Source organism: Simochromis diagramma, unplaced genomic scaffold (assembly GCF_900408965.1).
Source record: "Simochromis diagramma unplaced genomic scaffold, fSimDia1.1 OVJJ01000683.1, whole genome shotgun sequence".
Taxonomy (NCBI): Eukaryota; Metazoa; Chordata; class Actinopteri; order Cichliformes; family Cichlidae; genus Simochromis; species Simochromis diagramma.
The window spans coordinates 1,149,640-1,167,349 of record NW_024387158.1 but is presented as its reverse complement, the minus strand read 5'-3'; the positions used below and the strand labels follow the sequence as shown (position 1 = coordinate 1,167,349).

The 17,710-nt window shown below is 38.6% G+C and overlaps 1 protein-coding gene across 1 annotated transcript; it reads right to left on the bottom strand.

The window, feature by feature from the left end:
• Nucleotides 1-4,942: 4,942 nt before the first annotated feature.
• On the bottom strand, nt 4,943-17,068 carry polm (polymerase (DNA directed), mu). The gene is made up of 11 exons (XM_040048777.1): nt 16,538-17,068; nt 16,181-16,355; nt 14,125-14,223; nt 13,857-14,027; nt 13,707-13,778; nt 10,505-10,625; nt 8,692-8,824; nt 8,368-8,470; nt 7,132-7,482; nt 6,941-7,024; nt 4,943-6,374 (listed from the first exon to the last, which is right to left on the bottom strand). Exons 1-11 carry the CDS (start codon nt 16,732-16,734, stop codon nt 6,288-6,290), a joined length of 1,593 nt encoding a protein of 530 aa, XP_039904711.1. The 5' UTR covers nt 16,735-17,068; the 3' UTR covers nt 4,943-6,287.
• Nucleotides 17,069-17,710: the final 642 nt, after the last annotated feature.

Below are 17,710 nucleotides of genomic sequence, written 5' to 3'. Positions count from 1 at the left end.
TAAATAATAATATGAACAGCTGACCATTTGTTTATCTTGAATAAATAAGTAATTTTACTAGTGGAAACAATGTTTACATAATGAGAAATGATCACTTTTAATGAGTCACTATTAAAAAGATCATTTAAATCTGCAACTAATAATTGATGTGTTGGAATACTTTCATGGTTTTAGTAATTTGTTGTAGTAACAGTAGCAATTAATATGTTTTAGTAATTGTTTCAGTGACTTTATCACAAATTGTGTTAAATTGGATATTTAAGGGATGCTTTTTAAAAAATTTCACAGACAAATAGATTCGTAACTGAGAAAGAGTCTGAAACAGAACTGTTGTTCTAGCTTTTTTCTAGTCACAACTCCTGCTGTTCCTACATCCACAGTTTCATTCATTTACATTCACAAATGCATGAACTCATCTGTTCTCACAGCAGCCCAGACTTGTAGTCTCCTCAGTGCAGGACAAAGACATATCTCCTTTTGGTTCACACATACGGTGTCAGCAGTCACATGTTAACGAGGATTTATGGGAACATAAACTAAACCTGCTCCTCCCCATCTCTCTTACTGCCTTTTCTTGCTTGCAGTAGCAAAGCTGTAAAGAACTGTGTTTGTATTTCATACTTCTCATGGGTCGCTTGTTTTAAAATTGATTGATTTATTTTTTTGCATAAAATATCCGTTCCTGGAGAAGTGTGCACATGTGGAGAGAGTGGACTTGAGAGAGATAGAGGTGTGAGCAATTACACGGCCTTTGATGTTAAAATGGTATTTAGAGGTTAATGAGGCTGTGAAGGAAATGCCACATATTCGCTTTTTTGTTGCTGCCTCTTTCACTCGCTCACTCACACACACACACACACACACACACACACACACACACACACACACACACACACACACACACACACACACACCTCTGTAGCTCATAAAAGTGTTGGATTTAAAAAAAAAATTCTCTATGTAACAACTAGAAAGTAGCAACAAATTTAAGTATACAGGTATGTGGGCAAATGTATGAATATTTCTCTGTTCCACGAAAGGAAGAAAGGAACGTTGAGGCAATAAATGATGAACGGACTGGTTTTTATATAACGCTTCTCTGCTCAAGCAGTCAAAGAACTTTACACAACATCTCTTATATACAACCATTTTTTACCTTTTTTTTCTGTGTCCCAGCGCTTTCTAACATTCATACCCTTATGCTAGAACATCAAATACTAGTTGGCCTTCTCTACCTCCTGAACTACAGCCACCCAGGAAATACATTTTAAAAGACCAAAAAAAAGAAAAAAAGTAAACTAGGGCCCATCAGATCATATGTATAGTGTTGCAGAGAGGTGCGGAGACTGAAGTTGTAGTAGAACGGGCAATATCCTTATAATTCTGTTTAGAACCACAAGATGGTGTAGTGAGTCAGTGTGGCTTCCAATCTGCCACAAGTCCAACATAAGTACTACTACTACTACTACTACTGATACTACCACTACTACTACTACTAGTGATACTACCACTACTACTACTACTACTACTACTAATAACAATAATAATAATAATAATAATGCATTTTATTTAATGGCACCTTTTAAGGCACTCAAGGCACTCATCTTGTAAGCACCCCTTACAAGAAATTAAATGCCCAAATCAGACCATGCATAAAATAACAGTTGAAAAAAATGTCAATACTGAGGAGGCTGAGACCCGTGGTTCATGGTGTCATGGTCCCAAATGCCTACTTAAAGTAGGTTTAGGTCTTGCCACAGCGGCCATTGTTGTTCCTGCAGCTTGCTGGGCCATCTCAAAGCTTTTTGGCTGAAGTGAATGTCCTGCTGTTCTCTGTGGGATCATGCTTATTATCTACTTCAGCCTTCCTGTAATTGTGGATGTGGACCAGTTACCTTTTAAAAGCAGTAATAATGTTTTCCAGTTTTCCACCTGCCTTAAATATGCTGTGCTTTCCTTTATGTTCAGTTTTATTTTGCCCCTCACCCCCCAACCGTCATGGCAGAAGACCGCCCCTCCCTGAGCCTGGTTCTGTCGTAGGTTTCTTCCTGTTAAAAGGGAATTTTTCCTTTCCATTGTTGCCTGGTGCTTGCTCATAGGAGATCACTTGATTTTTTTTTTGGATTTAATTTAATTGACTTGAAATTAAAAACCTAAAAATTCAGGTGATGGGTTCACATAGTAGAGAGCACTACATTTGTTAACTGCACTTTAAAAAAAAAAAATTGCAGTTTTTTTAGTTCTCCCTACTACAAAAACCACAAATAAAAGCAAGGCAGTTAGCAGCAAATCAAAATAAAGATAAAATATACAAATATGTGTTTATTTTATATATAAATATAAAATAAACACATTTTTAAAAAATCCACTACTATGCTGTGTATTTACTTCAGTGAACACTTGTATGTTTTTGTGGTAGAAGAATATAAATTGTTCAAATATGTGAGTTTTTAAATTAGCACTAAAATAATAATACTGTGTACTGTGAAAAAAAAAACAGACTCAAGTTGTTCAAACGCAAAAACGACTGACGGGGATGATGTAAGGTGAGAGTGAATTTGTAAATTTGTACTGCAACTGTTTGTTTTTCTAGAAAGACAAAGCCAGAGATTAGAGAAGACTGTATAATGTTAATTAAAGGAGCGAGAGAGAATAAGCAGAACTTAACCACATGAAAGTGGGTCAGGGTTACATGCAGCAGAAGGTTTAGATTTCTTAATAAATCCAGATCGTTCATCAAACAGTGAATATTATTAAGACCATAAAAGTATTACACTGCTCAGGGCAGTAAAACAGAGGTGGAAAAAAATGTCAGGTAGTTGAAGGATACTGTTTAGAGAAAAGGGTGATTTCCTTTAGCTTTATGTTGGTGCTATTCTGAAGTAAAACAGTGAGAAGTTTTCAAAGGTGCAAAAGCATCCAGCAGACTGTTTATTCCATTCTAGTAGTAAAACCCTGTGATGGAGAATCATTTACCTATTCCTGTCTATCATCAGGAAGACTGTCAACTTCACTGAAGAAGCCAGTTATATCAGTGTTCTTAATGTTGAGGAATAACGCTAGAACAACAGATAAGATCGAGAACATTAGAGTTTCTCATTAGAGTTATCAAGACATGATGCAAGGACCCTTGTGTAGTATTATAGTATTAGTATTAGTGACAGTGTCCATATGTATATTAATCACTCATCAAAATAACATTTAGGGACAAAGGATAAACTGAGTTAGCAAACTCAGGGGGTTCAGTCAAAGTCCTTATTTAGCTACCCACTGTAGCAAGTACAGTGGGTGGTGCTATTATTATAAATGAGTAATTTCACTGAAGTATTGATCATTTTTATTCCAACCCTGTCTACATAAAAGTCACATTATTTGGATTTTTGCAGAAAGTCTTCACATAAATTGCTCCATAGTGTTGCAGTGGGTTTTGTCTCATTTTAGTTAATATAATGAATGTTGAATTTTTTTAATCTTTGTTTTTTGTATATTTTAAAGCGTAGTTTTATTTGTGTGACCTCTCGTGGTTCATTTTCTGTTTTGAATTTGAATGAACCTCACCTGTATCCTTGTGTATCATCGTTTCTTGTGAATTCTTATGCGTCAATTACCTTGTGGTTACATCCAGATGTTTTATACGTTTTTATAGAAACAAATATTGGGACCGTTTTCCCCCCTTGGCCACATCCTTTGTTGGCTTTTTTACAACACACATTCACATTCATTCCAATAGTTTCAGCAGTCTCTCTCCAGGAATTTGATGATATCTGTGAGTCCTTATTTTGAGACAAATCTTTATATTGAGATGGTGATTATTGTATACTCTCGCTAATCCGTTCCAAAGGTTTTGTGAAAAACTAGCAGGAAATGATGAAAAGTGCAGTTACATTACCAGGGAGGTCCATATCAGGTTAAGGCAGGGGTGGGGAACTCCAGGCCTCGAGGGCCGGTGTTATCCAAAATAACAGATGATTCAAATGGCTAAATTACCTCCACAGCATGTCTTGTAGTTCTCCAGAGGCCTGATAATGAACTAATCATTTGATTCAGTTGTGTTGACCCACGGTGATATCTAAAACCCGCAGGACACTGGCCCTCGAGGCCTGGAGTTGCCCACCCCTGGGTTAGGGTGTAGGTTACAGAGTACCTGTGTAAAGAGGTTCCACAACACACTTACTGTGGGTGACATTACCTTGGCCTGCAAGAACACTGAGAAAGTTTGGATTAACTTTTGACCGGGATATGACTTTCAGCATGCTCATTAAACAAATACCCAGGATTTCCTTCTTTAAGTGGAAATTTTTTTTAATGAGAAACATCCTGCCTCAGTGTGATGCTGAAAATCTGGTTCTTAGATTTAAAACAACTTATTTTTTTTATTGCAGGCCTCTAAAAAATACAGGCTTAATTGTCGTTCCGGGAGTTTCAAAAAGTAGAAATAGAAACAAAGCCTGCTGTCAAACCCTTCTCCACTCCCATCTCATCCACTATCCAGAAAGAGCTCTGTTAGCTCCTCTTTAAGCCAACCTTCTTATGATTCCTCACAAACATGTGGTTTCAAACAGCAGGTGGGTGGGACTTTCCTGCTCACAGTTAGAGATATGTTTCTGAGATTACAATACTGGAGATAACCGTTGTCAGTGACATCTGGAACAGCTTCCCATAGTGTGAGAGGCAGGGTACAACCTGGACAGACCACAAGTATGCCGCACAGAGAAACAGGCAACCATTTGCACCTATGGGTGATTTAGAATCACCAATTAACCAAACCCTACTAAGCGCACGTCAGGACCTTTTTGCTGTGAGGCAACAGTGCTAATCAAACGTTTCGAACAGAGTTGGAATTTCTTTACCTGAATGATTGAAAATGCATCAAGACATATTTATCATGAGAAGCATTACTGTAACAGTATATATTGTATATCAGAAAATAAAAACAAGCAGGTCTTCCTGAACCTTTTATATCTATCAGTAGTGCACAATGTATTGCACTAAAAACTGCAGTCTATCTTTAGTGTGGTTGAACAGAAGAAGAACTGATATGGAAACACTCCAACACAAATGTTTAATTCACATGCGAGATCTCACACTGTATATTCTCAGAACAGCTGAGTGGGTTTCTTTTCAGCTATATGTATAGATAAGGTGATAAGGATGCTGCTGAATGTAGGTCATCGTGACACAGGTGTGGATGTGGTGAAATAAACCTAACAGCCATTTTGTCTTTACATAAAACATAGTTTTCAATCCTCTGAGTAAGTTTTATGTGAGCGGCACAAAAATACAAGATGTGTGATAAAATGCAGCATTATTGCATATCGTTATTATTATTATTATTGTTATTGCCCCCCCCAAAAGTCCAGGGAGGTAGCCAATAAGATCAGCTGTTAGCATTGATTAGGGCCCTATTGCCCTGTTGTAAAAGCTTCTTTTCACCCTGCTGTCATGTGGCAAGAGGTACCGGAGCATTTGGGCCCTCACTGCCAGACTGCAAAAAAAGTTTCCTCCCCCAAGCCGTCAGACTCCTAAAGAATCAGTGACTGGACTGACACACACACACACACACACACACACATACATACATGTCACTACCTCATGCATTTATCTGCACAGTGTCATGTACACACAGACTTTCATACATCAAGTTTTTTTTGCACAACCTACTGTCATTGTTGCACCTTTCTGTTGCACTGTTGTGTCTGCAATGTGTTGTATCTGGTGTTGCACGTTATGTAGTCCTGTGTTGATTGTGCCTTATAAGTTATATGTAGCAGCATAGTGTTGAAGGCGCACTGTCTCGTTTCACTGTGTACTGTACCACTGCACATGGTTGAAATAACTATAAAGCCACTTGATGGCTACTGCACTCATAAAATCTATAAAATTCTATAATCATATGTTCCTTATCGCATATCAGTTGTTTGTGTGCGTTTTGTGGCCCAAAAATTCATAAATTATATGTAAATAGGAAGTCTATAAAATTTCTGAAATTACACTGTGACTGGAAGCAAGGTTTGTTTTCACTCTTTCAGTTATAAATTTCACATTTATTAAAAAAACTAAACAGGTTCAGTTCTGGTCAGTGGATTTCATTAATAAATAAAATTCTGTATTCATGCAATAAGAAGATTTCAGTCAGCTGAGTGGGTGTCATCGTTGAGTTCAATCATATAATATTTCTTTAGTAGTTACACAGCAACTCCATGCCATGAGGCCGCCCTTCCAACAGACGCATTTATTCTGCCCTCCAGCTCTTGCTTGCATGCAGTGTAGCAGCTGATCAGGCCACTTCAAGCATTTCTCTCTGATGGAGGGATGTACTCCAGACCAAGATAAACAAATATCTCCTCCTCTGATGTAGCTCTCAGATATTTATTCTGTACAAAAGGAAAACAAGTATGATTCCATCACACCATCTTCATTTAATTAAGCTGAAATATGGCAGGTATAATATGCACTTAAAGGAAGAAGTAGAAGTAGTTGGCATGAAAAAAAAAAGGGGGGGGGGGGGGGGGCGCTATTCTTTTCTCAAGGGTTCGCATGAGAAACTGGAAGTGTAGTGAAGGGTTAATGTGTTTAAGAGAAAAGAGAAAATTAATACTGAACAGAACTGAGTCCCACTTATTGTTGTGGCCCTCCACAACAGACCCAATCACTCACGCAGCCACTTTTAACTTAAAGACTTTCCTGTTAGAAGCAAAATATCTGTTGCTTCTAACAGTTTGTGGAGTGATTTCTATGTAAAGAGCATGGGACAAACTTCCTGCTGAAATCCACATGTGTTTCTTAGTGCTCAGAGTACTGCCTTGCCTCAACAGTACCTCAAGAGCACTTCTGCTCCCGGCTTCAACAGTGAGCAAAACTAATAAAGGATATCTTAAAAATAGACTCTCTAATCGCTAACACTACAAAAAAAGGCTTTATTTTTCTATTTTCGATTTACCTGTGTATTATCAAATAGGGCGTGACTGCTCAGAGACATGTTCTTCTCGTGCCCAGCCCAACGTCGCAGCTCCCTCTCAAACAACTGCACAGACAGAAGGAACATTAAACAATATAACATAGAAAAATCAGGGACAAAGAAGGAGGCAATAGTTTTTTTAAAGAGGACAAAGGTCAGGCGTGAGCAATCACCTTGGATCCGGTCCAGCCCAGCACAGCAAAAGCAAATTGACTGATCGGAGAGACCACCAGGTCCACCCTCACAGCTCTCCATATTTTGTGTGGTGCAGCTTCCATCTGGTAATTCTTACTGAGCTCACATAATTGTTGATCTGTGTCCACCTGCATGTGAGGTCTGAGAACGTCCTTGGTTTTCAGATCATTTTGCTCCTCTGGCTGCGTGCTTTCTTGTTCCTTCCCTTTGGTCAGTTTAAAGATGGAGAAACACCTTTCAAAGCGGTCCATGTTGGAGGCAGGCCGAGCAGGGCCATCCTTCGACTCCAGGTATGAGTTTCTGGTAGTTTTCTGGTACAACAGAAATCCCTGAATAGACAACAACCAGTTCAGATCAGAGACATATGTCATATAGAGTTGTGAGGAAAGTTTATATGAACTCATCATGGATCTGAATTCACTGCAATTTAGAGTTTTCAATTACTGCTTTGAAATACTCTTTTTCCAGGGTGAATGATTGCATAGCATGCATTGGATGCACAAGTTTAAATGCATTTTGAATTTTCTAAAATCCAGAGGGACAAAATTACATATACAGACTCAAATATATACACACATACAGTCACTTAAAGCTTTAAATAAGTGGCGCTGAAGGTTATACAATTTCTTTTCATGACTTACTACAACTGATACTTTCTCTTTGGAAGCATAAAAAAGTTCTTGTTTAACAGTATTCATTGGACTGAAAACAGTGAGAACAACCTGAAAGTAATATAAACTCTGAATGGAGAGTGTAGATTTCCACAGACTGTGAAGGTCTTTTAGAGCCATTTCTGAATAATGGCAGATTCCAAGATCATCAGTTCAAACAACTGTATGCAAGTACAAATTTTCAGGCGTGTCACCACTTTTCCAAGATCTGGAAAAGACCCAAACTGTCACCCTCAGATGGGAGGAAACTGTTTAGGATGATTAGGAACAATCCAGAAACCACTAAGGCTCAAGCCTGTCATTCACTGGAAACAGCTGACCTCTGACCTTGGGTTCAAGGTCACCAGGATTCAAACATGTCCCAGATATTTAGCAGATGCACCTTTAACATCAATTTGATACTCACACCAGGGTGACAACAATATCCCAACAGCCCTTTACCACTGAGAAGTAAAAATCTGAATCAGAATAGTTTAACCCCAGAGGAAACTGTGTTGATTTGTTTCAAAGGATTTAATAAATATCAATCGTCTCAAAAGTTACCTGTGATTCCAACCAGGCGACCACTTTAGGCATCAGTCCCACCTCTTTGCCTTCCTCTGGGTGCGTTATCAGAAAGTCAACATCGTGGCCCGTCAGCTTCCCTCTGTGAAAATACCACAGTTCATATTTCTATTAAATTGCAGAGGGCAAGTTTAAAATTTGATTTGGTTCAAGAAGTGTTTACTTGTTGCTCATATAAAATTTTCTTTAAACCGCATGTATAAACAATAATTTTGACAATATAGAGCTCATTGAGATATTTTAGGCTGTGAAGATTTTGAATGTGCTATCAGATGTACTGTGTGTCAATATTTGTGCTTTCACCTCCTGAATCCTCCGGTCAGAGCAACCTGTGATCCTGTTAGCACAGAATCGACGGCTTTCTGCACAATCTCCCCGATGGCATCTGCTTCTGCTTTAGTGACCGGCTTGTTGAGGTCATCGTAGTGCTCCAGACCTTGATGATGAGAGTGTATTTATTATTTTTTAACAATTTAATTTTATATAGGACATGAGGAAAGGCGAATTACCAAGCAACCAAGTAAACACTTTTTTTTTTAATGCTACACAATGTCATTAAAAAGTATTTCCCAACTTCCACACTTTCTCAGATATCTTTTTTTTTTTTTCATATTTATCATTAACAAGTGATTGCGACTGTCAAAAATCTTTAATATTAGACTGATCTCATTTTGTCAATTTTGATGATCCCCAAGACTTTTAAGAAAATATTCTGTGGACTGATGAGCTGAACTGTTTGGGGGTTTTCAAAAAAAGATCAGTCAAACATGTAGGTGATAGTGTGACGGTATGGGGCTGCTTTGCTTCTCCAGGACCTGGACTGACCGAAATTGATGGAACATGAATTCTGCTCTCTACCAGAAAACCCTTAAAGATAATTATGACAGCAAGTCTGTGAACTCTAAGCATGCTGCAGTGCCTTCAATCTAACTATTGTGTATATTGCTACCAGATTATTTTTTTAATAAAAATCATGCAAAGAATTGCTTTTTGTTTTAAGATTAATGTTTAATTTGTTTCTCACCTCTCCTCCAGATTGCACCAAGCCTCCAGCTGGCCAGACAGGAACTTCCAAACAAGTCTGGCTCTTTTTGGCCTCCTTTTATGGTAAAGTTCCTGGGAGGGAATGTGCCAGGTGTAGTGTGAAGTGGGGGTGGGGTTTCGTGAGGTTAAAGAATCTGTTGATGTTGAACGTTTACAGAGTTGGGGAATTTTCTAAATATATTTGTGTTAATGTTCTCACTGTTAACTTATCATCATTATATTTGAATGACAGATTGAGCATTGTTATTAATTTGTTTAATTTTTAATTGCTATTTAATTCAAGGAGTGGGAGGAGCCACTGGTTATTTAGTCAGGGGTTGCAACTCCTCTCGAGGACTAGTGTGTGCCGAGTCACGATGGAGAGTGGACCATAGTGGCTTACATCAGGGGCCGTCGTTACAGTAGTTTAGCCCACTGCAGAGTTGTTTCTATTTAGATTAGGATCATCTTTCAGGTGTTATTTGTCATTTGTTTCTCAGTAAAGTCTTTCTAGTTTGAGTTTTTATTTAGTTGGCTGTACTGTATTTGTGACACATTAGATCACGGTTGTGAAAGAAAGAATAAAAAGACTGGACTGTCAGCTTTCAGAACAACATATTGCTGCCTCCACCACTCGGTCAACCCTCGGAAGAATGTCTAGCCACACATAGTGTCATGCCCTGCAGCTCAAGGTCAGTTGGGTTATGCAGCTGGATAAAAAATAAAAATAAAAAAAAAAGGAGTGTCCTAGTCAAAGTCTGGACTCAAGTCAGATTGAGAAATTCTGGCTTGACCTTAAAACAGGCCGCACATGCTTACAAACCCTCCAATGAGGCTAAATTTTTTTTAATTTTGAAAAGACATGTGACCCAAAATCCCCCCCCCCCTCATGTGTCAAAAGAATTACACATGATGACTTTTTTTAAGGCCCATTCAAAAGATAGACAGACACACAAAGACACAAGAACTCACCTGACATGCTTTAACTTGGACACCAGTTAAAGAGGAGACAGCATACATACGCCTGCTCTGATCATTATAGTAAGAAAATTATCCTCATTCAAGAATGCCAAGAAAAACAAAGCTAACAAACCTGCTTTTTGTGCTCGATTAAGTGTTTGTCCTGAATCTCGTAACTGCTCAAGGTTGTATATTCCCTCTCTAATCCATCGGTCAGCAGTTTTGGCTCCAACTCCAAAAATACCAGTCAAAATCTGAAATACATTTATTTAAAAACAAAGACAACACTTAATTGTTTCTTCGCCTTTTTATCTCTGTATCTCTGGTTAACTTGAACTTGGATGTTTACCTATAAAATGAATAAGCAGAAGTGTTAACTAAATGTTATTTAGTAAGCAATGTTGTTGACTATAACAACTTTAACATCACTACTATCGAGTGAGGTTTTAGACACCTATGAGAAATCATTGTGTCATATATCTGTAAATTATGACCATTGGGCCCATTTTTTCATATTTGTTTTCTTGAGCTCTCCTACTGCTGCTATGCATTATTCAACTTTCCCATTACTTGATCTCACACTGGGCTGTGTGCATCCCCCCACCATCATTCTGGCTTAATGTTTCACACATTCTTCCCCCAAAAGGAGGGAGTAAGCAGCCGGTTCAGTTTGTTTGTTTCTCCATTTGTTTGTTAGCAGCCTAGGTTCCACAGTTTTCAAGATTTTTGAAAATTTTGTGTGATGGTAGATACCAATAACAGCTCAACCTGATTTAATTTTGGAGAAAATCGGATCAAGGTCAAGGTCACACCAAATGTAAAAATGTGTAAAAAAATTTATATTACCAACAATTTTCATCTTCAAACTTTACAACAATGTGCTAGCCCTTGGGACACATGAGTACCTAAGTTCTTGATCCGCACACTCTGCTTTGACTGATCAGTATTCAGCTATTTTCAGTGCACACTTGTACTCTGAATACAATACCTTCTTGTCTTCTCTTATTAAGGACAACAGTACATTTGTACCACTTTGGCGCAGGGCCTAAATCGCCCTCCACCTATGTGTTTGCACATGACCCATAGCACACTGATGAGCTAAACACAGTTTTATAGTAAATGTTATTCTTATTTACAGCCCCTCCAAAGAACAACAGAAGGCTCTGTCACCATCTTGCACGTAAGAGATTCAAAGTTTACATGGTTTCAGGACATACTTATGGTGTGTGTCATGTCATTGCTAACTCCTGATCATAGAACAGTGATAAGAGCAGGAAAGTTTAGAGCAAATCAGTATTTCCTAGATTTGAGTTGCTTGATACAAAATCTTTAAATAGTAGAGAACATGTTGTGTTACAGGTTGCATAAATAATACTAAGAATGTTAGCCATGAGATAGATTTTTGCTTGCCATTACCAGCCAGATTCACGATCTGTGTACATTAAGCAAAATTGTACAGTGAAAGCAGTAAAACAGTTGATATCATAACAGAAAGTAGCAAAATGCATTCCATTAGAAAATGAAATAACTATATTTTCCTTCAAAGTGGGGTCTATTAAGCTTTTCCTTTTCTGTCATACAAGCATACAATTACAGTAACAAATTCCATAATATTGTCATCTCAAGCACACAGCTCTGGCTATGAGCACTGCTGAAGCCCCATCCTCCTGCTGTTCAAACCTTCTTTGTGAGGGACAGCCAATAAGAAGAAAGTTGGTCTACAGGAGATAAAACTGGGGTTTTTTTGGCAGAGAATCAAGTATAAAACATTCAATGATAAGTGAGAAATCTGAATTATTCAAAGCTACTCCGGTAAAGTAAAAAAAAAAAAAAACCCCAAACAAACAAGTTTGCAGCAAAGCAACTGCCGATGCCTGTCTCAGCAAGCAAAGCCCCCAGCATCCAACATCAGCATGGCAGAGATGAAGGCACTTATATTGCTTAGTTATGACAACAGCATTATCATCCTTCCAGTAGAAAAGGGTGCATGCATGGTTTTGCTGAACCAGAAAGACTATCATAAGAAACTTATGAGCCTCTGAAACAAGACCCAGGAAGTGGTTACAGGAAGAGGGTGATAGACTGTCTGAAGCGGTTAGAACAAGAGAATGCTTTTGACCAGACATCATACCACAGGTTGCCTAGGGGAAGCTATGCAGTCTGTATGGTTTACTGAAGATACTAAACAGGATAAGATCAATTGTCTGTATGATCAACTCGGTCACTTGTAACATCTCAAATTTTCTGGTCTCAATCCTCAACCCATTGTTAGGCAGATCACCAGGGAGGATATGAAAAATGACAGGTTAGCCTTCTTAGACTGTAAGATTTCCATCAGTAATGGGGGACATTTAAAAGTTGATGTGTATCATAAACCAATGCGAACAGATGAGTATTTAAGGTTTGACTCTCATCATTCACTGGAGCACCTAGTTGGTGCTCCAGTTGATGATGTTATTATTACTATTATTAGTAGTATTAGTATTATTATTATTATTACAGGACGCTAAAACACAGAGCGAACACCATCACCACAGACAAGCGGCCAGGGAAGCAGAAGAACATCATACCAAGAAAGCCCTGAGTAAATGTGGTTATCCCAGCTAGACATTTGTCAAAGCTGGAATGTTGTCTAAAGAAAGCTCCTGCCTGCGCCAGGAACTGGTCCACCCCAAGGATTGGGTCCCCCGACACAAACAGAGTAAAGTAGTCTACACTGTTAAGTGCCAGAAAGGTTTGCCATGATTCTGAGAAACCAAACAACTTCTGGCTAAGCAGATGACACAAACAGAAGAGCTAACTCGTCAGGCCAGGACTCTGCAGTCTATTCACACCTACAGACCAGTGGACATTGTTTCAATGATGAGGATGTACACATCTTGGACAGGGAGGAATGCTGGTTTGAGCGGGAAGTCAAGGAGGCCATTTACGTGAAAAGGGAAGAATCATCTCTGAATCGAGGAGGGGGGCTAAGGGTACATCTTTAACCATCTTGCAATCAATGACTTTGATCAGTGTTTGTTGATCAATGGTCATGACAGTTTGAATAATAATTATCAAGAGACTGAACTTATAGCCCATTGTTTGCCAGTGGTGCTAGTTTCAGGTACTGTGCAAATGTATTGTTTGTAAGGTTGACTTTTTGAGTCAATTGGAGGAGTCAGAATGAACAGAAACAACCTTTTCGGAGCTTGAGTTAAAAAGTATTAAGTTAGAAAGGAGAAGAATTTTATTTCCTAGTGGTAGCTAAGGTGGACCTATTCCCTTTAGATTTTTAACAGCTGCTTTTGAACAAGGGGACACACCTGCAGCAGATTTTAAAATGCCTGAGATACCTTTAGTGCTTTGTACCGCTTTGACTGCTTGGTGGATTCAACCTCACTTGACACTCCATTCTCCAAAACATCCTGCAAGACCAGAGAATTTAAATGAGTTACTACATCTTGTTAGGGGGTGAGCATGGAATGCTAAAAATTTTCACTTACTTTTATAACTCTAAGAGAGTGTTCTCCAAGACAAGGCAGACCCCTGAGCTGTGACATGCTTATCACCTGTGTGGGGAGCGCCTTCATCAAGGCAGCAGCTCGTCGAAAGGCAACGCCTCGTCCGTCCTCATTATTGAGCTCAGCGTTTTCAGCTAAAAGCGACAAGGCATCCTGAGACAGAAAATGCAGTTCTGACATATGTGTTAGCTAACATGGCACCTAAAATCAGACTTCTGTGTTTGCTTGGGGTGGGGGGTGGAGGGCTTACAGTCAAGTTGCTGTTATGGTTGTCCAGAGTGGTTCGTCTCTGACAGGCATAGCTGGATACTGAGAACAAAGCAACCTCTGCTTCACTGATCTGCTGCTCCTGGAAGACAAACATAACACTAAAGTCAAGGACTTAAAGTCTTCAGTATAACCTGAAACCAATGCCTATTTGGTTTAAAATACATGTTGGTTAACTTAAAGCTAGCTTTGGAATGGACAGAGCAGGAATGATTACAGAAGGGTGATGTTAAACTTTTGCAAAAGCCGAACCTCAAATCTGTGGTATGTGCTAGGCTTCATGTCAGGAAAAGCCAGCTTCATGTTTAAACCAAGCCTAAAATGTCAAACTCTTACTAAAAATACATTTTAAGATTATACCAAAATGAGTAATGAAATGAAAAACCCACTCATGATTATTTTCTAAAAGGCCGAGTCACACACAGATGTTACAACTAAGCTCAGTGCAAACTCTGGTGTCCAAGCGACGTGGCCCCATGAAAAATTACAGATCAGTTCGCCAAGTACACGACAATAAGAAATAATTTGGTTTATTGGCTAATAAACCAAATTATCAAACCAAATTGGTGAGGGACATTTAACCAAGTATAAGGTTTTCTGACAGACCATTTTCTTGCTCCATTATTCACTGTGGTCTGAGTGTAAAAATTCTTTGTGGTTCCGAGCTATTGTTCCCATTGCGCTCCCAGAACACTCACAACTTTGGAAATTCTCACCTTGACTTGAGCCTCCCCTGGCTGAGGCCTACAGAGTTTCTCAAACATGCACACTTGCCCAATTTCTTCTTACCATCATACGTGGAAGAAACAAAAATGAGTGAGTGCATCAGAGACATACAAAGTTAAGAGGCTTGTACTCTGTTGGGAAACGCAATCACCTGCCTGCACTGCTAAACCAGAAAGCATTGCAATTTCTGACTGAGGAAACTTACAACAGTTTCTGAGGAGGAAACCAGGGAAGTCCCCAGGAGTGACAAAGAAAGCAAGAAAAGCAAGAAACAGTTGATTCAATTTTCCTTCAATTCAATTCAGTTTTATTTAGCATCACAACAGTAGTTGCCTCGAGTTAGTGAATGAGTAAAAAAGAATGCCAGATGATAGGCATAAGTGGAGGACAAGAAAAAACACATCTGTCAGTCTGAGACGGGAAACTCACTACAGTTATTTTTTAACAAATAAGTGTAATAGTAAACTTCAATGCAGATGGAAGCCTTTTTAATGAATGCGGTTTATTAAAAGTAGCTTTGTCAGGAGTGGTCACTAGATGTACCAGTTTCTGCTCATTTTGAATTTGATGGCAGCAACATATCTCAAAAAAATTTGGACAGGGCTGTGTTAACCTCTTCCAGCAAAAGACCAGCCGATGGACTTTTGTAAGAGGAGTGTTGTTGTATTGTTGTGTGACATAGGATTCTACCGACTCAACAGTCTCAGGTTTTAGGTTCGTTTCATGTGAAAATGTTTTCAACCGGTGAAAGGTCTTGACTGCAGGCAGATCAGTTCATAGCCATGCTGCTGTAACTGATGCAGTATGTTGTTTAGCAGTTGAATGTGAACTATGCAAGGCCTTCACTGAAAGTAATTTTACCATCTCACTGCTTTTTGTCCTGACATACAATGTAAAATAGTGGGACCTTATAAAAAATAGATGTGAGCCTTTCTAAATTCTATTTATAATTTACCATCTTCTATGAGTTCACTCAGCTAATGATGAAAAACTTAATAGACCTCATAGTTACTGATCACAGATCAATGAAACAAAAAGTCATTTTGGCAATTTAGTGTCAATAGACAAATAAAGCTGTATAAAGACTGATGATGTCACTGTGCAATTACTCCCTAATGGCAAGTAAAAGCATTTTACGCATGATATGTGATTTGTCACTTTATCATCAGAGAGTTGCTCTATAGGTTACTATTACTATAAACTGCTTGTATTTATTTAGTACATATTTACATTCAGTGAAAACGCTTATTACTACAAAACAAAGCCTCAGATTTTCGGTTTTGATATCATGGATGTGTAAAATGAAAATGTACCTGTAGTTTATGTCTATGTGTTATCTCCACAGGATGACCAGCACGCATGCTCTCTGTGTACCAGCTGACGTCCAGGAGGTGAACTCTAAGGCTCTGACCCCTTCCCTGAGACTCTAGCCACGTCCTGACCTCAGTGCCACAGTTATTCTCAGAAATAACATGTGTGACGCTTTCACTGTGGAGAAACAGCAGATTAAAAGTAAAATGACTCATACACTTTGGATTCTGTGAAGGAGGGTTTGAAGACAGATATTTACCTTAATACATTTCATTTCAGGCTTCCGCGAAACCTACATTTTCCAAGTTATACTTGCTTTCCCGTGACATTTGTATCAGTGGATTTGTGACACTTCTCACCTGAACACGTCCGCCACCTGAAAGCCTTTATTTCGTCCAAGTTGAGAGAGGAAAAACCTTCGGCTGGCTCCCATTTTTCTTTCCAACAGGAACAAAACAACTTGAGAGAACTTGTTTGGTACCTTATGTCCACTGCTGTCACTCACAGTATTCCCAGCATCCGAGGGGAGAGTTTTTCTTCGTTTTAGTGGCACCATGGTACACAACAAAACTATTTAATAGAACTCACTGGGTAGTTTGACACCAGGTCCGGTTCACTTTAGTCACAAGTTCATGACGTTTGTTTTCCTAGCTTGTCTTTTTCTTTAACTGTTTTTGATAAAATTACAATTTCTAAACATACGACACTGTAACCTACATGAATGAACCTGACTCACTGGGTGAGGTTTAAGCTGTGAGGTAGGTTTGTGGGGAAAGAACCCCAATTTCAGTAACAAACGTGAATGACTGCGACCGGATGCAGCTGTGTAGCTGCTGCACCGGTGTCTCGTCACTCCTCCTGTGCACTACCAAAATAATTCCGACTGGAAACGATCGGAAGGTTTTATTTTATTTATAATACCTCCACGTCAATTATTATTATTATTATTATTATTATTACTTGGTTACGCAGTGTGTATCCATCTCACCCTATCTGTTCTATATTCTTCTATTACACCAGCTCTTTCCATATCCTCCTTTACTACATCCATAAACCTTAGTGGTGTACGATACTAAAAATTTTGGTATCAGTCCAGTATCAAGTAAGTACAGGTACAGCATTGTTGATACTTACCGGCGCTTTTAACGCATAAAGGCTGTTTATATAGGAGACATCAGTTTGATATGATTTATGAAGTGAGTCTTCAACAATTTGCAACTTCTGAATCCATTTTAATGACTGCTAAATAAACTAAACTGTTTTGTTTTGTTGTGCCTGCATAGTCCTAAGAAATCTAGGGTAAAAGTCTGAAAATAAAAGTCTGAAAATTTCACTGGTCTTTATTACCATCATAATGAATCTGAATCTGTAATTTTGGACATATACTGGCTAGTCAGAATATGAAAATAAATAAATAAATCAAGCAGTCCTGTCCCATAATTGAGCACACACTAATAAAAAAAATTGCAGTAACAAAATAGTGGGTTGAATTTCTCTATTAAATGAATTTTCACAGTTCATTTAAATTTCAC